At 42.6% G+C, this 24,199-nt stretch overlaps 1 protein-coding gene across 14 annotated transcripts in view; it reads left to right on the top strand.

Annotated features, from left to right (window-relative positions):
- The window catches only part of Ppp1r12b (protein phosphatase 1 regulatory subunit 12B), a 213,777-nt gene that overhangs the window by 87,393 nt on the left and 102,185 nt on the right, over positions 1–24,199 (top strand). For 11 of the 14 annotated variants that reach the window (XR_013043272.1, XR_013043274.1, XR_013043273.1 and 8 more), the window contains one exon: positions 4,679–4,861. Coding sequence is in view for 7 of the 14 variants with exons in the window: in XM_006982456.3 (XP_006982518.1) it covers positions 4,679–4,861 (183 nt within the window). In the remaining 7 variants the exon portion in view is untranslated. Of the gene's footprint in view, positions 1–48; positions 229–4,678; positions 4,972–24,199 lie in introns of all 14 variants that reach the window. The other 3 variants (XR_013043276.1, XM_042258187.2, XR_013043275.1) reach the window with 2 other exon arrangements.

Here is a 24,199-nt window from a genome sequence, read left to right as displayed (position 1 = left end):
TGGGTGAGCAGCATGTCCTGAAGAAAGTGACTGTGTGCTGTTTTGCAGTTCTTCATTTGGTAAAAGTAGTGACCCCACAAGTCCCTACATTTCAGCCAATCGCAATTCATCTCCTGCTACCTCACCCATTGCCATTGGTTCATCCACCTCTTGGGGCAGCCAGTGGCAACCTGCCTCTTGCCCTGCACCAGTCAGTACAAACACTCCTGCGTCTGTACAGCATGTCAGGTAAGGCTTCCTGGAGCCGTTTGAGTGGGTCATCACAGTTAATGCTTCTGGAAACACATAGGAGATCTGAAGCAAAGAGGCTTGTCAATGTAGAAGTAAGTTTAGACTCCCATGACAGTACCCAGAATTTAACAAAGATGCTTTTGTTTTGACTTTACTAGCCAGTCAGCACTTGCTCATTGAATAGCACTGAATCCATATCATTGTCTTGATGTTCAGGGGTCAAAGCAGCATGATTGCTTTCATTTCTCAACCACCTTTCCAATGTGACTACAGTTTTAGAATCAGATCCAGGATAATAAACTATATATTAAAAATATTGCTGTATTTTACTGATTAATGTTCTAGAATCCCATGTGTTTAGTCTTTTGGAAGATGACATACAAACCCAGAAGAAAAGTTAATCTATGTTCCAAAAACTTCCTGTAGCCTTCTGAGAATTATGTCAATTAGTATTCTTTTGGGAGCGCAGTGAGACGGAGAGGTTTTTGTTTGCAGACACAATGTTCTAGGAGTGTATCTTTTTGGTTTTCCATTCATCTGAAGGTTGCATGGTAGAGTATCATTGTGAAAGCACAACAGGACTTCAGTTCCTTTTTGGTTTGATTATTTTGAGACAGGGTCTCACAGTGTAGGCCTGGATGACTTTGACTTCACTTTGTAAACCAGACTGGCCTTGAACTAAGAGATGTGCCTCCTAAGTGCTGCAATTAAAGACATGTACCACCACAGCCAGTCGACACCCTCACATACATAGTTAGTTGATGCATATTTATCTACGCCTACTTGTCTCTAAGTGTACCAGATGTGTGTAGCGTCTGCTGACGCCAGAAAAGGGCACCGGGTCTCCTGGAACTGCATTTTCAGGTGGGTGCGAGCCACCACAGCGGTGGCTGGAACCGAACCTGGGTCCTCTGCATGATCATCAGGTATCGAGTGCTCTCACCCAGAGCATTTCTCCAGCTATGAGCTGCACTTGGCACCGCAGGTTTTTTTACCCTTTTCTGGGTGTTGGAGGCTCTTTTGGTTTTGCCATATGGCTTTTGAGGGTCTTGTTTTGGTAGAATGAAAGTTTAAAAAAATAGAAATGTTGGTAGTGTTGTTGCCAGAACACCTGTTATGGTGGTGCTTGGTTGATGTTTGCCAGTTTAATAGATCTCTTTCCCTGAAACAAACAATTGCCATTAATTTGGTTAGAAAGAACTATTTTATAATGCATTATCATTAATACTGTTATAATTATGTAGAAATTTCAGATTTATGACTCTAATGATAATACTGTATAGTTACATAGAAATTTGCTAGATTCCCATAATAATACAACTTCATTGACATTCTGTATATTATCACTGACGATGAAGAATCCAAACAGGAGGATGGGCATTTAACTTAGTGTTTAGCACTTGCTTAGCATGCCTAAGGTCCTGAGTTCAACCCTCAGCACTGAGGAAATTACAGAGCTGAAACTGGGGACTGTTTTGTTTTGTTTTTAAGATTTATTTTAATTATATATACAGTGTTCTGCTGGATATTTGCCTGTAGGCCAGAAGAAGGCACCAGATCTCATTATAGATGCAGTTGCTGGGAATTGAACTCAGGACCTCTGAAAGAGCAGCCAGTGCTCTTAACCTCTGAGCCATCTGTCCAGCCCTTGGGGACTGTTATTGAACCTATTTTGTGACAGGCACTGGACTAGTTTCTGTACAAAAGGGATTTGTAGGCTGGGATTTGATTTATTCACATGCAGCAGTAAATTCCTGGAATACTGCTTTAAGTATGAGAAGGTTTCTTTTCTTGTAAGTAAGAAAGACAAGAAACAAGGCAGCACAGTAGCTTCAAAGTCACTGAAAGGTCCAGTTCTTTTCTTTACATCATGGATTCTATTTCCCAGGCTTACCTCACAGTCCAGAATAACTGCTGGAGCTCTGGCCCTGGAGGCTGCATTCTGCATATGAAGTAATGGACAAGAGGGAAGCAGACAAAGAAAGACCTCTAAATTCATACTTTTCAGAAATACTAGATCTATGCTTATGTCTCTTGGGAAATTTCCAGCATCTGACAGACCTTGGAAGATGTCAGTTTGGGGTGGGTACATTGTTGTCCCCACAAGTGTGGAGCCCACAGAGCTGAAGAGCTGGCTCCGTGGGTAAAGGAACCTAAATTCCACCCCTGGATCTCACATAGTCAAAGGAGAGAGCTGACTCCTGCAAGTCGTCTTCTGGCCTTTGTGAACACATCTACGTGCATACAAACCCCACAGCCCACAGCCCACAGCCCACAGCCCACAAATAAATAAATGTAAAGAAATTAGACTCTCAAAAGACAATATAAAAAATATATGCGGCACCTGTTAGGAAGGTCAGGGACAATGAGTCAGGTAACTCCTGCCTCGGGCACTCATATGTTATTTATAGTTTCACAGGCAGCTCCCTGGTATATTAAGCATTGTATGTATTTTTAGATGAGGAAAGCAAACCAAAGGCTTAATCATCTGCCCAAGATCACAAAGCCATTGAGGAACTGAAGCAGGTTTTATATCCAGATTAGTCCATGGAAAACCTACCTATTTTGTCATGGTTTGTTTACACCGAGTTTACATTTTATTCTGGGGACTATTTAGGTGTTGTGCAGACATTATTTTGTTTCATCATCATGAGAATTCTGCATAATGCAGCATTATTTTTCCTGTGTTACAGATGAAGGGCCAGATCTTTAAGCTGGCTGATTATTAGCACAATGTGGTTCCGTTGTGTAGTTTTTACCCTGCTGTAGAGCTTTCCTGGCTACCCTTGATGAGTCTGCTTATGAAGTTATAACATGTTTCAAAATAATAGTAGAGTTTTGTTAGGCTGTCAAATCAAATCAAGTCTCTGGCATTTCAACAGCCTAAGAAATTGCGAGGCGGGCGAGATGGCCCAGCAGGTAAGGGTACTTGGGACACGGGCTTGGCAACCGAGTCTGCGCCCCAGAGCCCGTGTAAAGGAGGAAGGGGAGAGTTAGTGCCTATCAGACCCTATCAATAAAGCTTAAAACAGAAACTGCAGAGAAGCCAAAATACATTACTAACCCCAAAAGAAACTTCAGTAAGCTTTTGTTAAATATACAATTTTACTTAAGGCTTTTTGTTTCTGTTTTTTGTTTGTTTGTTTGTTTGTTTGTTAATGGGGAGGTAGAGTCTGTTTTCCAGACAGGTCTCAAATCTTGGGTTCATGGAATTTTCCTGCTCGAACCTCCTAGTAGTTGAGAGTTACAGGTACACACACTGTTCCCAGGTTGGCACCATATTCCTTATGGCTGTGCTTCTGGTTAATTTTATTAGTACTTCCTGTATACTAATAAATCTGAGAAATTAACTTTCAACTTTTTAGATGAGAAAATGAATATGCATTATCACCTTATTCTGAAATATTAATTGCTTCTGGAGAAATAGCTTATTTTTTAGATATAGTTTCTGTCTTCAAAAGTGTTATATTTTTATGTGTTTCTTAATGCCATGTTTACACTTTATGATTGATTATCTCTTTTACACTTATCCTAACAACATATTTGGAAGTGAGTTTATAGCTACTTGTAAACGTTTCTGATAATAATTGTGAGTAGGTGAAAAACAGATCTTTAACATTCATGCTTTTCATTGCTTTTCCCATCTCTGCAAGTATCAATTTTGGATCTCTGTTACCCCAGCAACAAGCTGTGACATCACAAATGATAGCTTTTTGGGTGGAGAGCCAGTGTTGCTCCTGACTCTTTGTTAAGAAACAAAGATCTTATTTTCACATAAATGACTTTAATTACACAGCTTGCTGCTGCAGCCTGTAGTTAGGGTTACATATAGAATCCTGCTCGATTTTTTTTTTTCTTCAGTTTCTTTCTTAGGCAGCTGTGAATGTAGAGAATTAGGCACTTGGCTAAATGGACAAAGACTGCAGTTGCTGGGCTAGGTGAGAGAGAACCAAATAGACTGAGGTTGTAGAATAATTTTCAAATGGATAATTGAAGAAGATGATCATCCGATCTAGGCTGAGGACTGCCACAAAGAGTTCCCCTGCCAGGAACTGAGGGACAGGTGGAGACTAAGATCGTAAGTGATGTTAGTGTCTCTCTCACCTGTAGTGAGAGCCCATCTCTGTGCATGTGTGGAGGGAGGTCAGGTGGCAATGAGTCATTCAGGACACCTGCATATGTCACTCTCTTGCCTTGTGCCACAGCTGATTTTTGTTTGTTTGTTTTTTAATCTCATGCAAAAAAAAAAAATCCTGGGCAGAAGGTGTCAGACTAAATGTATAATCATACTGTTCCAATATCTAAGAGCTCAGGATTAACAAACCAACAAACAAAATCCGAGCAAGAAGGTTCTCATTAGATCTGTGCCTCTCCTCTCTCTGTGCCAGTGTTTTATTGTCTGCCGTGCCTGACCACCTCCTTTTGCTCCTGTCTTTGTTAATTTCAGGACGCCTTACAGATCCCAGGCTGACTCGGCAGCAGAGAAAACAACAGACGATGTCTCTTCGAGTACTCCTCTGTGTGTGATCACCAATCGCCCTGCACCCAGCACTGCCAATGGGGTTCCGCCTGCCACACTGTTCCCCTCCACTGCAACAGACTCCTCTCTGGAAGCCCGGGAGAAGAGGAGGTATGAGGTTCCTGATGCATGTGCAGGGCTCTGCTTTGACAGAAGAGACAGAGAAGTGGCTATGAAGTCCTTGACCCAAGCTCAAATAGATCTGAATTTTCCTGTTTGGGGTATGTCTTACCTTGGAAGGTTTTTTTTGTGGTGGAGGTCTTATTTCTGACTATTTAGCATTATGTTTTGTATATAGTCAGACCTTTTTTCTATTTGTCTTGTGATAATCGACAGGCATATTTTTTTTTTGCCTTTTGTGATATGGAGTTTGAAGCACAGAGAAAGATCCTTCATTTTGGTCTGAGTTTTCGTGATCACTCTGTGCAGCTAAGTAATACCATGAAGAAAAAAAAACACCTCAAAGGAGCAGAGCTAGGTGTTTAGTTTTATGCATGTGAGGATAATACCCCGGAAGGAAATGAACGTTTATGGTGATGCGGGATTGAGCCCGCTTGTCTGCAGCTGTTGAGACTTGCTGTGCCCCTCAGGCTGGCTTCGATCTTTTGATCCGCTTGCCTTAGCCTGCCTGAGACGAGGAGTTCAGGTGTTCCTCCCTTGCTCCGCTCCACTGCAGTGTTTTTAGAGGGGGATTCAGAGAGAGCAGATGTGGCTCAGCAGGAGACGGAGCTGAGGAAGAGGAGCACTCTGTGGTTGTTAGGATCAAGAGAGTGTGGCCAGTGTGACAAAAGGAAGAACCGCGGAGTATTACCTCCCGCTTGAGGTCTCTAAGATCCAGTGTACGTGCAAGACTGAGGCTATGGCACCGCTTTCTGAGACTAGAGACAGAGACAAACCTTCATCAAGGTTTGGAGTTTTAGTTTGATTTATTTTCAGTATCCAAAAAGATACGTTTCTCTTTCTCAGTGTGTATGTGAGAAGGCAGGAAATGCTATCTAAAAGACACAGTACCAAACTTTTTAGTTATTTCTTTATTGTGACGACAACCTAAAGCACACATTGTGAGAAAGGAGGGAGAAGTCAAGTGTATTGAAAAATATTATTTTCCTGGGTTTTTCTCTCCATAAAATTGTAAGAAAATCAATTTTCTAGACTAACAGGTTTCTGAGCCAATAGTTGTCCTCTTTTGTTTTTAAAAGAGACATTTTTATTTGTGTATATGTGGTGCATTTTGTGTGTCTGTGTGTGTGTATGCGTGTGTGCTTGCAAGTGTGTATGCGCATGGATGCCATGTGTGTTGCTGGTGCTTTTGGAGGCCAGAAGAAGGTGTCAGGTATCCTGGAGCTGGAGTTACAAGAGGTTGTGAGCCTCCTGATGTGGGTGCTAGGACCCAAATTTAGGTCCTCTGGAGGAGCAGCAACTGTTCTTAAGAGCTGAGTCATTTCCCTGGCCCCCCAGTTGTCCTCTTCTAATCGACTTCCAGCCAGGTAAACATTATAAGTCAGTCTTGAATGTGTCACGCTTGTGTATTTACTGGTGCACAGAGAAGTACCATTAGTTTCATCTGAGAAACTACATTTAAGAGCAATCTTTTCATTAGCCAAAAAAAAAAAATCTTTAAAAATGTTTCTTAGTGCAGGAGAGATGACTTAGTGGATGAAGTCTTTTGTGCAAGTGTGAGGATGTAAGCAGCAGACATGGCGTCTCACATCTGTGACCTCCACTTGGAGGAGACAGACAGAGGCAGTTTTGGAGCTTCCCTGGCAGGCAACATAGCCAATCCATGACCTCCTGGATCAGAGTGGAGAAGCAGTTAAGGAAGACACCGCCCTCCCCCCCCCCCAGATATGTGTAAACATGCTCATACTCACACAAATACATACACCCACATCTCCCACCCAAAGTGTTCTTAGCTCAGAGAAGTAAAACAAGTTCAATTTATTAAGATTACGATCCTTGGGAAGATGGAGAAATCCTGTTTGTCTTCAGTCTGGATTGAATTTCTGCGTCAGTTTGAGAATCAGAGAGAGCCACTGCCTCTGGCTGTCGTAACCTGCAGTGCAAAGAGAGCATTGCTGCAGGGTTTGACTGTGCTTCAGCTGTTTGTCCGTCCACAGGTAGCCACTGAACACCGCTACGGAATAAACAGGGTGACCAGGGCACATTTCCTCGAGAAGCAGCAACTGTAAAAGCAAAGGACTAGCTGGGCATGAGTGGTGCACGCCTTTCATCCCAGCACTCAGGAGGCAAAGGCAGGCAGAGCTCTGTGAGTTCGAGGCCAGCCAGGGATACACAACGAGGCCCTGTCTACCTAAAACAAACAGACAGCGAACCAAACGAAAGAATTAAAAGGACTAAGCTGTGATGTTAGTGAACTGTTGTATGCTGTATCAAGATGCACGAAGAGTGCATTTTAGTGCCTTTAAGAATGGCATGCAGTGGCGCTGCAGAGGTGGCTCAGCACTTGTTCCTGTCGTAGAGGATGCAGGTTCTATTGTCAACATGCACATGGTGATTTACAACATCCCAACTCCAGGTGCAGGGGATTGATGGCCATCTTCTGACTTCCACAGGCACCACACATACATGTTGTACACATGCATACATTCAGGCAAAGCATTCATACACATAAAGATTGACTAGACAAAGAGCTGTTAGTCACGTGTTTGGTTCTAACTATCACTGTTTTCAAAATCTTCATTGCTGCGGTTACCAGGAATCACATTAAGCCCAAGTAGTACATAGGTGACCTAGACAAATATGATATGAACCTACAGGAAACGTATGCACTGGTAAAAATTATCACATCTGTGATATATACAGTGGAGCATCGTTCATCTGAAAATAGAAAGTGTTTCAAATTTGACACGTATTCCAGATTGGTTTTGTTTTGTTTCTTGGAGACCAAGTCCTCCTGGCAGGTCTTGTACTTAGTATATAGCCCAGGCTTGTCTTGAACTTATGGCAGTCCTCCTGCTTCAGCCTCCTTCATTCTAGGATTACATATGCCACCATATCTGACTTCACATACAAAATTACTTAAAAAAAATGTATCAGATAATCTTCATGTTATGTGTGTTGGGTGGATATGTCAGGTTTTGGACACTGTGACAAACTGAGAGAAATTATTTAATAGGAAGAAGATTTATCTTCCTCGTGGCTTTAGAGATTACACTTCATGGGTGGCTGGTTTATTGTTTCTGGGCCTGTGGTGAGGCAGAACATCACTGTGGACGTGTGTATGAGCAAAGCTGCTCATGTCTGGCAACCAAGAAGGCAGAGAACAACAGAGGAAGTGGACTGCTACCAGACAGCTCCTGGGAGCAGCCCTCCAGTGACCAACCCGCCAATAAAGCTGTACCTCTGAATGTTGTAGCTCGGCCGATCCGTGAGCTGTCGTGATCTGGTCACTGCTTAGTTGTTGGGCCTGCCAGCTGGAGACCAAGTCTTCACAACATGAACAGGTTGTGAGAGACACATCACAAGAAGCACAAATGAATCTTATGTGTAGATATGCATTTCTTATCCCAAATAGCTCATTACATTTATGAAAATATCTCAAAATCTGGTGTGCTTCTGGTCCCCAGAAGTTTAGTTAAGAGATGCTTAACCTGTACCATAAAGAAGTAGTGTGAGTTATGAACAGTGTGTTACGGAAACACTTCTCCTGGGGGACCCAGATGGCTTTCATGAGGGTGTGATGCTTAGACAGAGGTCTGTAGGATGAGTAACAGCTAGGGGAAGAACTTTTTAAAAAAAGATTTATTTTATATGTATGAGTGTTTTGCCTGCACATGCGCACCACATGTGTGCCTGGTGCCCAGGGAAGTCAGAAGAGGGCATTGGATACCCTAGGACTGGAGGTATGGAATGTTGTGAACCACCATGGGGGTACTGGGAATTGAACCTGGATCCTCCACAAGAGCAACGCATACTCTTAATCCCTTATCTCCAGTCCCTAGGGACAAACTTTCTAAGCAAGTTATGGCAGTTGAAAGGACAGTGTTAAGTGGAGTCAGATTCTTTGGAGAAACTGCAAGAAGGTTTTATATCTAAGTGAAACATTGGGGGAAGAGTGGTTTAAGATGAGGCTTGCGGAGAGGATGGGAAGTAGCTACATCATGTTAGTGTCTTCCAGCCAGTGATGAGGATTTGGGATTTCTAGGCTATGAATTATGATGAACCAGTAGAAGAATATTCCCAACAGCTCTATAGAGACATAATTCATATACCATATAACCCACACGTTTAAAGCGGCAAGACATTGGTTGTTTATTTTATTTTTAGGCTTATTTATTTTATTTATGTGTGTGTGTTGCCTGCATGTTTGCATATATGTACACCACGTGCATGCCTGGTGCCTGTGGAGACCACACGAAGGCATTAGATCCTTGGAACTGGGTTACAGATGGTTGTGAGCCACCAGTGGGTACTGAGAACTGGACCTGGGCACTCTGTAAGAACAGCAAATGCTCTTACCACCAAGCTATGTCTCCATCCAAAGATAGTGGTTGTAGAATGTGGAACAGTAGGTGTGGCTGTTGGCACAATGCATTTTGAACATTCTTGTTACCTGTAGGAGAAATCTTATACCTATTTCCCTCATCTCTCTCTATCTCCCCCTCTCTGCAACCTAAGCAACCACTGATATATTTCCTATTTTTCTTATTTTCCACCTTTCGTATAAATGGAAACAAGATGAGGGCTTTATGACTGGCCTCTTTCTCGTGTACTTTCAACATGAATTTACATTGAGGAAGGTATGAGGCCTTTATTCCTTTTTATAGTCCACCATTGGATATTGTTTGTCTATTCATAAGTTGATGATTGTTTCTATTTGTTGGCTATTATGAATAATGTGACTATAAGCATTTGTGTGTACATTTTTATGTGGGCATATTTCTCAGTTATATACCTAGTAGTGGATTTTGTAGGCAATATGCCACTAGACGATTTTAAACTTAAAGTATGATGTATCATTTTTTAAAAAGTTCTGGCTTTTAAACCCTGCCTGAAGTTATTAGATAGGGAAAGAATGGGTAATAATGAGTGTGAAGTGACTAGTAAGGAGACCGTTGCAGAAGAAAAGCACCTATGACAGAGCAGGCTTGCACTGGGATAATGATAGAAGGGATGGAGAAAAGTGAATGGGCTAATAATATATTTATTACACTTAATAATTTGGAGGGAGGGAAGGAGCAGATGAATGCCATGCACATGTATGGAGGCCAGAGGACGACTTGCCGAAGTTGGCTTTCTGCTTCTACCTTGTGAGTCCTGGCACTTGAACTCGGGTTGTCAGGATTGGTGGCCGAGATTATTGTTATATTTCTATGCATGGATGTAGCACCATGGATGTGGCAGCTCAGCTTTTACTGTCGTCATATGTGACGTCAGACATACTCAGCTGAGACTTGAAGAAGAACCTATATCAAGCTAGAACTCTAGGAGGGCTGTCCAGTTCATGAGCAGTGTTCGTTGTAAGCCCTGCCTCAGAGAAATGGCAGGGGAGAGGGTCTAGTCAGGGATCTGAGCAGGGATGGAAAAGTAACTGGAGAAAACTTCTACTACACATAGAAGTTGGAATCCCAAGTCAAGAATCTAACACAGAAGCAAGTCTTCACTCTTGTACGCCTGGGGTCCTGGCACAAGCATGGAGTGTTACAAGTGAATAGAATCTTGTCCAGTGGAGACGCACATGCAGAGCATCTAACAGCCATTTGTTAAAAGACTGCCATATGTCAGTCAAATGGTTAAAATTACAACATCAAATGGAAAAAAGCCTTTTCATCATTTTGAGTATTGAAGGCCTATTGTGGAAAGACAGCTAAGCAAATTGAATACTTTTGTGTAATTTTTAAGCTCCATGAAAAAATATATATATATAAATTGGGACTGGAGGGATGGCTCAGCAGTTAAGAGCACTTTCTCCTCTTTAAAAGGACCCAAATTTAGTTCCCAGCACCCACATCCAGCAGCTCATAACCTCCTATATTGGTAGCTCCAGGGGATCTGATGCCTTTTTCTAGATTCCAAGGGTACCTGCAGTCATGTACACATACCCATACACAGACACACACATACACATTTAAAAAATGCATAAATTTCTGTCATGACATGGAGGAGCGGAATCTAAATCAGACTGCGTTGGTACCTGGGAGGTGACTAGAGGCAACTGGAAATTGATAAATAGCAGCGGGACGGTGGTGTTTTAGAGGAAACCTAAGAAATTCATGAAACAAACAAGCTTTCTATCCCTGAAGCTGGGAGAAGGCAAGGCCACTGAAAGTGGGTTTTTGTTGTTGTTGTTTTTAATGAAAACAGAGTTAAATGAAGGGAGTAGGGTGTAGCCAAATTAATTGGAAAACAATAGATTAAGCTAAGTTAAAACAGGTTTACTCAAAAAGCCTTCTCTGGTCATCTGGGAAGAAGAGTGGTGGTTGAAGGTGGGGGACAGGAACGGGTAGAATGTAGCATGCACCTCCCCGAGTTACACTCCACTGGGTAGTCTTTGGAGATTGTGGAGCTGGCGAAACCAGGCAGGAACCAAAGTCAAGTCAGCTTTCATCTGTGGTGTGTTAAGAAACTTGATCTTCTGTTCTCAGAGCTGTGAAATACCACAGTAGAATTTTCAGTAGGGGAATGACTTGATCACATAAAACATATCATTTAAGCCTTTACAGAATTAAAGGCATTTAGTTTCTTCCTCTAGATAAGCATAAACTAAAAGGGAAAAAAATCAGATGTTTTGAAACAGCTAAATTTTTCTTCTGAAAGAGCATGCTGAGTGATAATTCTTCTCTTTTGAAGCTTTAGCTTTCTCTGTAATCAGCTCATTGTGGAAGTGTTTTGACTCCTACTGGGGAACCACGATGGAGGCCTGGAAGCCCTCATTCACAGGTCCAATTTGAAACAATTAGTAGCACTGGGATAAATGGGAATTAGAAACTGGCCACAGCAAGACTTAGCAGTAGAAAGCTGTCACTCAGAAATACTCTCCATTTGCCTTGTAACTGAAGCACTTTCTGGGGAGGGGGACTTAGCGCCCCCTTTCACAGATGGCTCTCCTCAGAGGTTTGGTTTTGAGGAAGGGATAGTGAGTGTGTTTAGACTAGCCAAGAGTCATTTTAGCCATTGTCACTAGGTCTGGATTCAGTTGACTACTGACATGTGGTTAAGTGGACAGAGCCAGGTGCAAAGTATACATTATGATACCAAATAAACACAATAATGTTATAACTGGTTTCTGGGTGGGTGGGGGGATTCTGGCTAATCCCCCACTTTTCTGGAATGAAAAGGTGTTACTGTTATAATGGAATGGAAGGAAGAAGAATCGAAAAGAAATTTGCTCTGGAACCAGTCTCCCTTGGATATGCCTGTGGAGATGGCCATGTCCATCTAATGGTAATTGCAATAGCCAGTCAAGGTTTTCAGAATGTGTGTGTGTGTGTGTGTGTGTGTGTGTGTGTGTGTGTGTGTGTGTGTGTGTGTGTGTGTGATTAACTAGAGATTGAACCAAGAACCTGGCCTTATTGTTCTAGGTAAGCACTCTACAGCTGAATTACTTTCAACAGGGCTTGAGCTTGCTGTATAGCCCTGGCAGAACTTGGGGATCTCCATGCCTCATCCTCTTGAGTAGTTGGAACTACAGACCTGGCTAATTGTGTTTTGTTTCCTCCCTCCCTCCCTCCCTCCCTCCCTCCCTCCCTCCCTCCCTCCCTCCCTCCCTCCCTCCCTCTCCTCCTCCTCCTCCTCCTCCTCCTCCTCCTCCTCCTCCTCCTCCTCCTCTTCTTCTTCTTCTTCTTCTCTCTCTCTCTCTCTCTCTCTCTCTCTCTCTCTCTCTCTCTCTCTCTCTCTCTCTCTCTTTTCTTTTTGGTTTTTCAAGACAGGGTTTCTCTGTGTAGCCCTAGCTGTCCTGGAACTCACTCTGTAGCCCAGGCTGGCCTCCAACTCACACTCACAGACATCCACCTGCCTCTGCCTCCTGAGTACTGTGACTAAAGGCATGCACCACCACCACCACCATGCATAAGACAAGGTCTCATTCTGTCGCCTAGGCAGCCCTTCTCAGAACTGGGCTTACAGGTGTGAACCACCATGCCCAGCTTAATTTATGGTTTTGAATACACATTTTACAACAAAATACACACTACAATACACTCTTTTTAGGGAGAGCGTGCTCTTGGATTTACTAATCCCCTCTTCCCTGGAAAAGCTCTAGTGCAGTCTGCTGTTACTCTCTTTCTAGAATGGAGAGGAATAGGATAGGTTCCTTGCTTTAATGAAAGGGAAGGTTGAAGCCCTAAGACCATAGTCTTTCACTCATCAGCTAGGCTGCCTTTTCCCCTCTATTGAACTATTACTACTTTTGAGTTAAAATAATACCTATTCAGAATAAAAGTTTGATTCCAGAGCCAGCCTGTCTTGATCTGCAGTCTAGAATTCAGCACTCATCACTGTCCTCCAGTTTTGGGGTTGACCTGGGGACTATAGAAAACAGAAGGGGCATCTAGTTCTAAAGGACCAGATGATTTTACTGGCAGACTGCAGGACAGAAATGGCAAGGGGCCAGCAGTTGGCAGATAGCTCTGCAGGGATACCAGGGCCAAGTAGCAGCTGTCACAATCATGTAGTGGTCAAGTTCATTTTCCAAAACTCCAAGTTTTCCTTAGCAACAGAATATAAATAATCCTCTTGGCTAATATTAGAGTCTGATAGTGACTGTCTTGCCTGCCTTTTCTCTTCTTATGTTTCCCTGGTAGATTTTCCCTCCCCTCTAGCTGGCCCTGAATTGTATATCCCTCCTTCCCTCCCTCCCTTCCTCCCTTCCTCCCTTCCTTCCTCCTTCTTTCCCTCCCTCCGTTCCTCCCTCCCTCCCTCCCTCCCTCCCTTCCTTTCTTCTCTTCCACCTTCTCCTTTTTTTGGCTGTAAATAGTTTGCTTCCCCAAGAGGCTAAAATTGATAGCCCACGTTATATTCAACTCTGCTCTGCTTCTCAGGGTACGACCCATACTGGCTGAGTCATATACCCTCATTTCATCTTCTTGAATCCTTTGAAGTCTCTTTAAGCTAGGTAGTTATTCCAGTTAACGTGAAGCTGTCAGCAGATTAATGTGACATCATCTTTGGAATATTAGAAACTTAAAACAAATAATCATTTTTAAAACACTTAAAACCGTCTCTAAGCTATAACAGTTCTCATTTAAAGAAGAGATTGTACAGTCTCCTAATCTCTTTCCATTTTTGCTCTAAAATGTTTTCCTTATCTGAAAGTCTATAGCAAAGTTGAACTACTTTTTAATTTAATTGATGTAATCTTTCTTTCCTTGTGTGAATATTCAACAAGAAGAAAACCAAGTGCACATGGTGGTAAACAAATTGTATTCTGAAAATAAAATACCATCAAACAGCATCCCAGGCCACCCAGAAATTTTCTGTGAAAGGAAGGGTCAAAATCAGGTATAGTGTAGCACTAAGAAGGTTGAGGCAGGGGGATTAGCACAACCTTTGGGCCAGCCTGGGCCTGCCTCAAAATCCATCTCAAACAATCCAAAACTAATAAATGAGAGAAAAGAGGGACAGGCAGCAATGGTTCACACCTTTAATCCCAGCACTCAGGAGGCAGAGGCAGGTGGATCTCAGAGTTCGAGGCCAGCCTGGTCTACAGAGCGAGTTCCAGGACAGCCAGGACTACACAGAGAAACCCTGTCTCAAAAAACAACAAACACAAAAAAGAAAGAAAGTGGGGAGGAAGGATTAATAGGTTTTCTACTCCCCCCCATCATAATAGGTTTCTCCACCAATGCAGTAAGCCAGATCAAGCCAAATTGAAAAATTTAACAACAGCTTTATTTAAGCAAAGCAACTGGTGGTGTTCTCCAGTCCCAGAGATCAAGCCCGAAGAAGCCCTGTGCCTGAACTAAAGCAGGGAGATTATATAGATTGTAGGCAAGGGGGTGATGACGTGTCCACCACAAGCTGGGTTTGTGCCCAAGTATGGCCAAAAGCTGAGCGCTTTAGGCAGGGACTAGGGTGACTGGCAACTTCAGGGGAGGGAGCTGCCATAGCCTCCAAGAATGTGGAACTGTGCTTTTTGGTGACTTCTCTTTGTTTGGAGACTCTCTGAGTGGGCGGGGTTTGGGGAGAGAGAGAGAGGGAGAGGAATGGGGCTTTCTGGATCATGCAGGGGCAAGGTTCAATCAGTATGACAACTTTCATTGTCTTGTTTTAAGAAATGACCCCAGCCACCCCCATCTTCAGTAACTGTCATCCTGATCAGCTATCAGCCCAACACTCACCAACAAGTCAGTAAGGTGTCACTCTGGAAGATTCTTGTTTTTAAAATAGAATTTAAGATTATGCCCTAGGAGCCATGGGCCCCAGTCCTGAGGTGGCAGAAAAATGAGCTTTACTGCACCAGGCTGAAGACAGTGTGTAAACAGAATGGTCTGCAGCATCGCACTACACCTCCCTATGGTCTTTCTTTTCTTTTCTTTTTTTTTTCTTCAGATTAGTCTGCCTTATGTTAAAAGACAGAGTCTCACTATGTGGCCCAGGCTGGCCCTGAACTCATTGTCTTCGTTGTCTCCCAGTTTCCTGTGTGCCAGGTTTGCAGATGGACCCTCCACACTCAGCTTGAATGTGTCTGTTTTGAAATGGTTGTAACAGTGTATGCTCCCCAAGGAACTACAGAACTATGCAAGGCTGGACAGTACTGGGAAGTTCCAATTCAGAGTACTGTTTGAGTGTTTACTATGTGATTTGGAGTAAAGCAGGTTCCCTTCCTGACCTGTGCCTTGTATGTAAAGAGAGCTTGGAATACCTTTTTTGTAAGTTTGTTTTGAGGATTAGAAATAATTTATGGAAAACACAGGTATTTCACAAACTGAAAAATAATTTACTTGACAGTAATTTTTTTTTTAAATGTCTTTTATTAAGGTCTGTACCTACTTCGCTAGAGCTGATGCATTTGGAAATAAGATCTACCCAAAAGTGTTGTTGGTTTCCTTTGCTCTTTTTTTTTTTTTTTTTTCGGAGACAGGGTTTCTCTGTGCAGCTTTGGTGCCTGTCCTGGATCTCGCTCTGTAGACCAGGCTGGCCTCGAACTCACAGAGACCCGCCTGCCTCTGCCTCTCGAGTGCTGGGATTAAAGGCGTGCGCCACCACTGCCCGGCTTTTTTTACTCTTTTGCAGGGGCCACCAGTCAGCTCCCAAATAAATCACACATGGAGGCTTATTCTTAATTATGAGTGTTTGACCTTAGCTCAGGTGGTTTCTTGCCAGCTTTTCTTTTGGCTTTGGTGTTTTCTTTTACTGACAAATCTATTTCCTCTATGGTATCTTCAATGCCAGAGATTCTCTCTTCCATCTCTTACATTCTGTTGGTTAGGCTTGCATCTGTACTTCCTGTTTCTTTACTCAGATTTCCCATTTCCAGCATTCCCTCAGTTTGTGTCTTCTTTATTGTCTCTATTTCAGTTTTCAAATCTTTAACTGTTCCCTTCATCTGTTTAATTGATTTTTCTCAGCTTTCTTTAAAAGATTTATTGATATCTTCCAATTTTTTGTTTGTCTTTTCCTCAATTTCTTTAAGGGAATTTTTCATTTCCTCTTTAAAGGCCTCTAGCATCTTCATAAAGTTATTTTTAAGGTCGCTTACTTCTGCTTCTTCTATGTTGTGATGTTCAGGTCTTACTGTTGTAGAAGGGCTAGGTTCTGGTGATGCTGTATTGCTCTTTATGTTGTTGTATGTATTTTTGGTCTGGCATCTACCCATCTCTTCCTCCAATAGGTGCAAGAGGTGCCTGTGTCTGAGCGAGCTGCTATTGGTCCAATCTGTGCTCTCTGTGTCTGTGTCTCAGGGGGCCACTCTGGGTCCCATCTTAGCTCTTGGTCTAATTGGAGCTGGTGGATTGCATATCTCAGGGAGCTGCTCTTGGTCCAATCCATGCTGACTGATTCTGTGTCTCAGGGAGCTGCTCTTGGTCTTATTGGGGCTCTTGGTCCAATCAGAGCTAGTGGATTCTGTGTCTCAGGAGGCCTCTTGGTCCAATGAGAGCTGGTGGATTCCATGTCTCAGGAAACTCCTGGGGTTGCAGGGGGATGGGTATTGGGGTAGGGTGTGGGTCTTGTAGATTGCAGAGTCCCATGGGGGGTTTTAGTTGGGGGTCCTGCCCGCAGGAGTCTTCCCTGCTTTGCCAGCTTTTAACTCACATTATCCCTTCTACCTTTTGCCTCTGGCCTTTTTCTGTTTTCTATTTTTGTATGCCTTCCTTTCTTACTCCATGGCTTGTTGTATAGCTGGGTGGCTGGCCCCTGATGTCCTCCTCCTTCTCTCCCTCCTAGATCTCTTATCTCCCAGATTTCTCTTTCTATTAACTCTCTCTGCCTGCCAACCCCACTTAGCCTTTCTCCTGCCTTGCTATTGGCCATGCAGTTCTTTATTAGACCACCAGGTGTTTTAGACAGGCACAGTAACACAGCTTCACAGAGTTAAACAAATGCAACATAACAAAAGTAACACACCTTAGAATAATATTCTACAAAAAAAAAAGTCTAAATGGTGCTACTATTTTAGATTTCAGGTTGCTTATTTCATTTAATCCTTAAACCCTGCATGCTGTAGGAATCCTGTATCTTAGGATGTTGAGACTGTGCTTTTAATGTGGGCTCACTTATCTGTGTCTAACCTCCTTGTCTGTTATAGGCATCCTTTAGAGTTATGGTGATTCCAAACTACCACAATAAAATGAATGTCACAGTTAAAAAAAAAGTACTGTAATAAAGCAATTTTTTTTGGGTTTCCCATTGCATATAAACACAGTGTTTATCTTTTATAGTCAATTTTGCCATAGCAATGCCTAAAAATACAATATATGTGACCTTAACTTAAAAATGCTTTATTGGGCTGCCAAGGTAACTCAGCAGATATAAAGGCACTTGCCACCAAGCCTGATGACCTGAGCTCCATCCCCAGAACCCATATGATAAAAGGAAAGAACTGACACCCCCAAATTTTCCTGACTTCCATACATGCCCTGTGGCATTCCCCCACCCCTGAAATTCAATACATGTAATTTTAAAGGCTTTTTTAAACATATTGCTAAATAATACAGCTTTAGCAAGCTGTTATATTTTTGCTAGTGAGGCTGTTTTATGTGTATGAGTGTTTGCCCGCATGTCTGTATGTGCGCCCTGTGCATGCCTGGTACCCACGGAAGGTGAGAGAGAATCTGATCCCTTAGAATTTCAGTTACACAGATTTTTGTGAGAGGTTGGGAACTGAACCCACGTCCTCTGCAAGAACAGTCAGCGCTCTTAACCACTGAGCCGCCTCTCTAGCCTTTAATTCTGGTTCTCTTCTATGGATGCCACCTCTGGAAGTACTGCCTCCTCTGAACACTTGAACCCCAAAGAGTGATCCATGGGTAGAAGTCAGCCTCTTCCCAAGTCCAGTTAATCCTTTCGTCACCAGTGTTTTCAGTGGTATCTTCAGTCCAGACTCCTTTCTGGAAGATTTTCACTTTGGATTCCTTCCACAGATCTGGGGAGGAATCACTGTCTGTGTCATCCTTCGCCTTAGAAAATCCATTTCTTAGCTAATAAGACCTATCCGTCAGAATTACTGCGAGCCCTGGGCTGCAGAGTAGATATGCCATGTCAATAGAGGTGAAACACTGATCTCCTCATGCGTCTCTACCCTCCTCCTGGGTGACCAAGTGCAGTGTCAGTGAGCAATAATATTTTGGAAGGAATCTTTTTTTCTTTCCTGAGCAGTCATTCCCAACAGCAGGCTTGGAACATTTCTGTAACCATGTTATAAATAGATGTGATGTCATCCAGGCTTCGCTGTTTCATGTAGAAGGCACACGCAAGTAGACTGAATGGGGTTCTTAGGTGCCCTAGGAAATTCACAGGAGTGAGTGAGCACTGGACTCCACTTGAAGTCACCCCTTGCACTAACCGGCCTCTGATGTGAGAGTGTTGTTTGGAGCCAGATGCTGACTTGCCCTGCATCTCTGTAGTTCCCAGCAGACACCTCACTTGGAAAGGCTGTCTGCCTATTGATAGTCTTGCTTGGTGCAGTTTTGTGTGTGTGTGTGTGTGTATAATCTGTTAAAAACAGCAACAACAGATGGGAAATAAGCAAGTATGGACAGGAAGATTGCATCATTAGATGTTCTGGAAGTAAGGTTGCCACAAACATTCCATTTGTAAACATAGTATCTACAGATACAATAAAATGAAGCATAGCAAACAAGTGACCCATATTTACAGGGTCACACATTGCCCTGGTGTACTTCTAGATACTAGGGGACATTTTTTATCTTGGCAGCAAAGTGAGTGACAGCCTTACCCAGGACCCTTCTTATGCTCTTTCTTTCTCCAGGAAGAGGATCCTAGAAACTCAACACTTGGGTACTTACTGGAGACAACAGACTAGTGACCTGCGTGTGATGATGTCAGGAACTGACTTTTGTAGGGTACCTTCTTACTCAGGAACACTCTGTTTTTATTTTTGAGGAAGATGAAAATGCTTTCAGATTGGTTATGGGAATGTCTGCGTAACTAAATGTACTGAAAACAGCTGAACAGTACACTCCATGTACAAATGAACCCTGAAATCTGTAAAGCTGTTTAAAAACATTAGTGTTGTTTAGCTCCAGTGAACAGTTCTGGGAAGGGAGCCTGGATGGTGTCTGCTAAGAGTAAATATGATGAGACTTGAGTCTTAAATTAAAATGTCTAATATCTTTTGCCATTTCTGTTGCTAAATATTGCTATCAGAACATGATTGCACTTTTCCAGAAACAAGGACATTTTTCATGTAGTACCTTAACACACCATGTAATGGTTCAGGAGTAGAGACTTACAAAATTCCTCCTCCTCCTCTTCCTCTCGACTACACACTTGTTTAAAAGACAAGGCTCTATTCACCAGCATAGCAGAAAGCTCTTGTGACAATATCCCAATTGCTCAGCCACTTGAGATGGGGCCATACTCACCTAATTCCCGCCACTCAGAGCTTGTATCAGCCATGTTTTTATAGTTAATTTCCTTCTGGTGAAGTAGGGGTTTTTAGACCTATATTAGCAACATGTAGGAGGGGCTGAGATGTTGTGCCTTGACTTTTTTCTCATCTATGGTTCATTTTCCATGTTCCTCACCATCGTCTGTTTACTGAGAAATAACAAGGAGAAGAGTGGCCACCTGTCTGTTGAAAATTGGCTTCTGGTAAAGCCCTTTGCACAGGTATATGGCAAGGTGTGTCTGTTGTAGCTCCCCTGGCATGCTTTGGCCACACAGGTGAATCCTTGCCATTCTTCTGTGGAAATCAGAGGCACAAGAAGTTGCCTGTGTGTTCCAAGAATTGAGTCAGACCCCTGCCATGGGTCACTAGCATATTCTCATTCTGGCCACTTAGGGCTGCTCAAGATGGCTGAGGATAAGACATCAGTGCTGTGGTCGAATGGCAGAAGCAGCACAAACAATTGCTGTGACAGTTGACATCTTAGATTCGTGCTTTCAGTTGTTATGACAGTTAACATTTTAGAACATAATACATGCTTTCATGCTGGTCTTCCTCTTCCTTGTAGTTCTTTGGAAAGTTAACTTGGTTGTTTAAATGGTGTGATTGGAAAAGGAGGAAATGCAGGTGGTAAGAATAGGATGCAGGTGTTTTAGATTACTGGCTTAGAGTGTACATTTCCTCACATTTGTAATTAATTTGAACAGGCATAAATATGTAAGGAACATACCCAAGACTCAAGGTAGTACAAGCTAATTAAAAATTTCAAGATCCAGGAAAGCCCTTATCTTTTAAAGATGAAATTAATATTGTGTCTGTTATTCTTAAGTTGGATGCTAATGATACACAGGTATTGGTTGTATTGCTTATCTTCATTTGTTTTAAATATTACATGATATAATTTTAACTAAATGAAAATCACTGTCCAAACATTAGGGCAGTTACCGAGAGAAACTGGGTAGATTGCAATTCAGCTGACCTTTAAACAAAATAAAGACACTAATGATTTGAGGTCTGTGTAAATAAGGCTGTTGACCTGTTACTAGATATGAACTTCCTTATAATCATAGATGGATCCATAATTAATCTTAAATGAAAATAATTTTTTCTATATGTAAGACAAAAAAATTTCTAATTAATCTTTATGCTCAGAGGACCAGTTTCTGGACCAAATTGAAAATGATGCGGAGCCGGGCCATTTTAAAGCACTGCTGATTGATTATTTAGTTCTGCAAAGAAATTACTCTTTAGTCTCTTTTCCATTTTTGCTTGTGCTTGTTTGGTTATTAAGATGGAGTCCCACCATGTATACCAAACTGGCCAAAAAATAGTGATCCTCCTGCCTCAACCCCAAATGTATACCACTGGACCCAGCCTTCATCAGATTTTTTAAATCTGCTTATCTAGAACTTTTCTCCCAGTCATTGTTATCCCATCCTTCTCTCCCAGCAGGTATAAGTGACAGTCCAGTTGTTAACCTTGACCCTAGTGGCTAGGTTTTCATTCATTCATTCTTAAAAAATAAAATAAGGGAATACAAAAACTATCACATTGAAATTGAACAAGACAAACCAACAAAAGGAAAAGTGCCCAAGAGAAGGCCGAGACCCACTCGTTCGCACACTCAGGAATCCTATAAAAAACGCTGAACTGGAAGCTGTAGTATATAGGCCGAGAACCTGGTGCAGACCTGTGCAGGCCCTGTGTTTGCTGCTTCAGTCTCGTGAGCTCATACGAGCTCTGCTCAGTTGATGGAGAGGGCCTTGTTCCCTGGTGTGCTCCATTCCCTCTGGCTCTTGTACTCTTTCCACCTCCACTTCTTTGGGGTTCCCTGAGCTCTGAAGAGAGGGAATGTGATGAAGAGATCTCATTAGGGCTGAGTGTTCTAAGGCATTTCATTCTCTGCACAGTGTCTGGCTCTGGGTCTCTATTTGTTCCCATCTGCTTCAGGAAGAAACTTCCCTGATGATGGCTGAACAAGGTACTGATCTATGAATATAGCAGAATATCATCAGGAGTCATTTTATCACTACAGTTTTTTTTTTTTGTAGACTGTTATTATTTGGTTTTACCCTAGGTTCCTGGGCTATCTAGTTTCAAGTTCTTGATCATCCATGCAGTGTTGGGTATAGGTTCCAACTTGTAGAGTGGGCTTGCATAAGTCAAATGAGTTATTGGTTGGTTACTCCCATAAGCTTTGTGCCACTATTGCCCAAGCTTATTTTTCAGGAAGTACACCATTGTAGAGAAAGGGTTTGTGCCTGGTGCCTGGCTTGGTGTTTAGGTTTCTCTTTTGAGAATGTGGAGAATATGTTCCTGTATCAAAGATGCTGGAATGTAGGGTAAAGGCTCTGTTGTGGACACCAGCTTGACATCCCCATCGCCAGTGAATTGTGTGGGTATTGTCTTCAGCAGCGGTGCCTTGCTGTCAGTTTGTAGAGAACAACCTGTCTTGGCAACAGCCTGGGTTGTTTGGAGATTCCCATGGGGCCCCTTTGACCAACAACTCTGGAAGCTTTACTTGGTGACAAGATATGGCCAGTTGGGACTCTTTCTCCATTGTTTGATGATTTCATTTAGATCACCTTCATATATGTATCTATTTTAGGAAGTTTTTGCTGTATTAGGTTCCCAAAATACCCCTCAAGTGGCCCTTAATTTTAGATGTCTCTCTCTGTGTTCCCTCCCACAAACCCATCCACCCCCCTCTCCACTTGATCCTCCCATTCCAGCCCACCATCCAGCCATAACTATTTTATTTCCTTTCCTAATGAGATCTAGCGGTTCCCTCCAGTCTAGTGGTTCTCAACCTGTGGGTCACAACCCCTTGGGGGGGTGGTTAAGCGACCTTTTCACATGAGGTCATATATCAGATGCCCTGCATATCATATACTTACATTAGATATGGCTAAGGATGTTGAACATTTCTTTTTTTTTTTTTTTTTTTTGGTTTTTCGAGACAGGGTTTCTCTGTGTAGCTTTGCGCCTTTCCTGGAACTCACTTGGTAGCCCAGGCTGGCCTCGAACTTACAGAGATCCGCCTGGCTCTGCCTCCCGAGTGCTGGGATTAAAGGCATGCGCCACCACCGCCTGGCGAACATTTCTTTAAGTGTTTCTCAGCCATTTGAGTTTCCACTATTGAGAATTCTCTGTTTAAATCTGTGCCCCATTTTCAGTTGGATTATTTGTTTTCTTGATATGTGGTTTCTTGAGTTCTTTATATATTTTCGATATTAGTCCTCTCTCAGATGTGTAGTTGGTGAAAATCTTTTCCCATTCTAGAGGCTGCTGCTCTGTCCAAAAGGCGGTGTCTTTCACTGTGCAGAAGCTTTTCCGTTTCATGAGGTCCCATTTATTAATTGTTGACCATAGTGTCTGTGCTAATGGTGTTCTATTCAGAAAGTCTTTTCCTGTGCCAACGAGAGCGCCTCCATTTTAAATCTATTGCTGATTGCTTTGCTCCCTAGCTCCAGGCTGACGCCAGAATTCTCTCCAGTGTTCTTTGCTATCACAGTTCTTAGGACTGAGTTAAATGGTATGCTGTTGCTTTTTGTCACTGCATTGTGAACTTGTGAACTGTTGCTTTTTATAGAGTTTTCTTCATATCACAGAGCCTAATACATAGATGTTAGATCAATGGGTTTTTTGTTGCTGTTTTTTTAAATAAAATTGTAGTAATCTTTTCTGTCCTTAAGGTGGCAGCAGAGGAATGTCAGTGGATCTACTTGGATGCATGACCTCAAAGATTCTAGTTAGTGTTTGGATCAATTTTCCGATGAGCACATCTTCTCTATTCCATTTAAGTGTTGTAATACAGGGAATGCAGGTAGCTTCTAGCACACAAAAGGCCCTTGTGGATTTCCAGGTACTTCCTCAGAGGACAGCAACAGGCACAGGGTAAAAAGCTCCCTGGATTGTAAGCAGGATGCATACTTTACCTTTGCAAAAGCAGTTGATGCCTTCACAGGCAAGCTATGTAACCTCTCCAGTCTGGGCTTTACCACTGGCTAACTAGCGGAGTTAGCGATTATATAGATAGTATTAGATGCCAAAATTATGGGATCCTAAGTTATCAATGACTGTCTAATGAACATCTATGTGCTTGGTGTTGTGCTAAGAGCTATAGGTATAGTAGGAAAAGGATATGCCAGCCGGGCGTTGGTGGCGCACGCCTTTAATCCCAGCACTCGGGAGGCAGAGGCAGGCGGATCTTTGTGAGTTCGAGGCCAGCCTGGGCTACCAAGTGAGCTCCAGGAAAGGCGCAAAGCTACACAGAGAAACCCTGTCTCGAAAAAACCAAAAAAAAAAAAAAAAAAAAAAAAAAAAAAAAAAAAAAGGATATGCCATACCTTGTACTTTCAGTATTGGGGATCTCTAATATACTCATTATCTCCTTTAGTTCAACAGTGTGTTCCAGCAAA

This window comes from Peromyscus maniculatus, chromosome 11 (assembly GCF_049852395.1).
Source record: "Peromyscus maniculatus bairdii isolate BWxNUB_F1_BW_parent chromosome 11, HU_Pman_BW_mat_3.1, whole genome shotgun sequence".
Classification (NCBI taxonomy): domain Eukaryota; kingdom Metazoa; phylum Chordata; class Mammalia; order Rodentia; family Cricetidae; genus Peromyscus; species Peromyscus maniculatus.
Note: the sequence above shows the minus strand (reverse complement) of the source record. Positions and strands in the feature narration are given on the sequence as shown.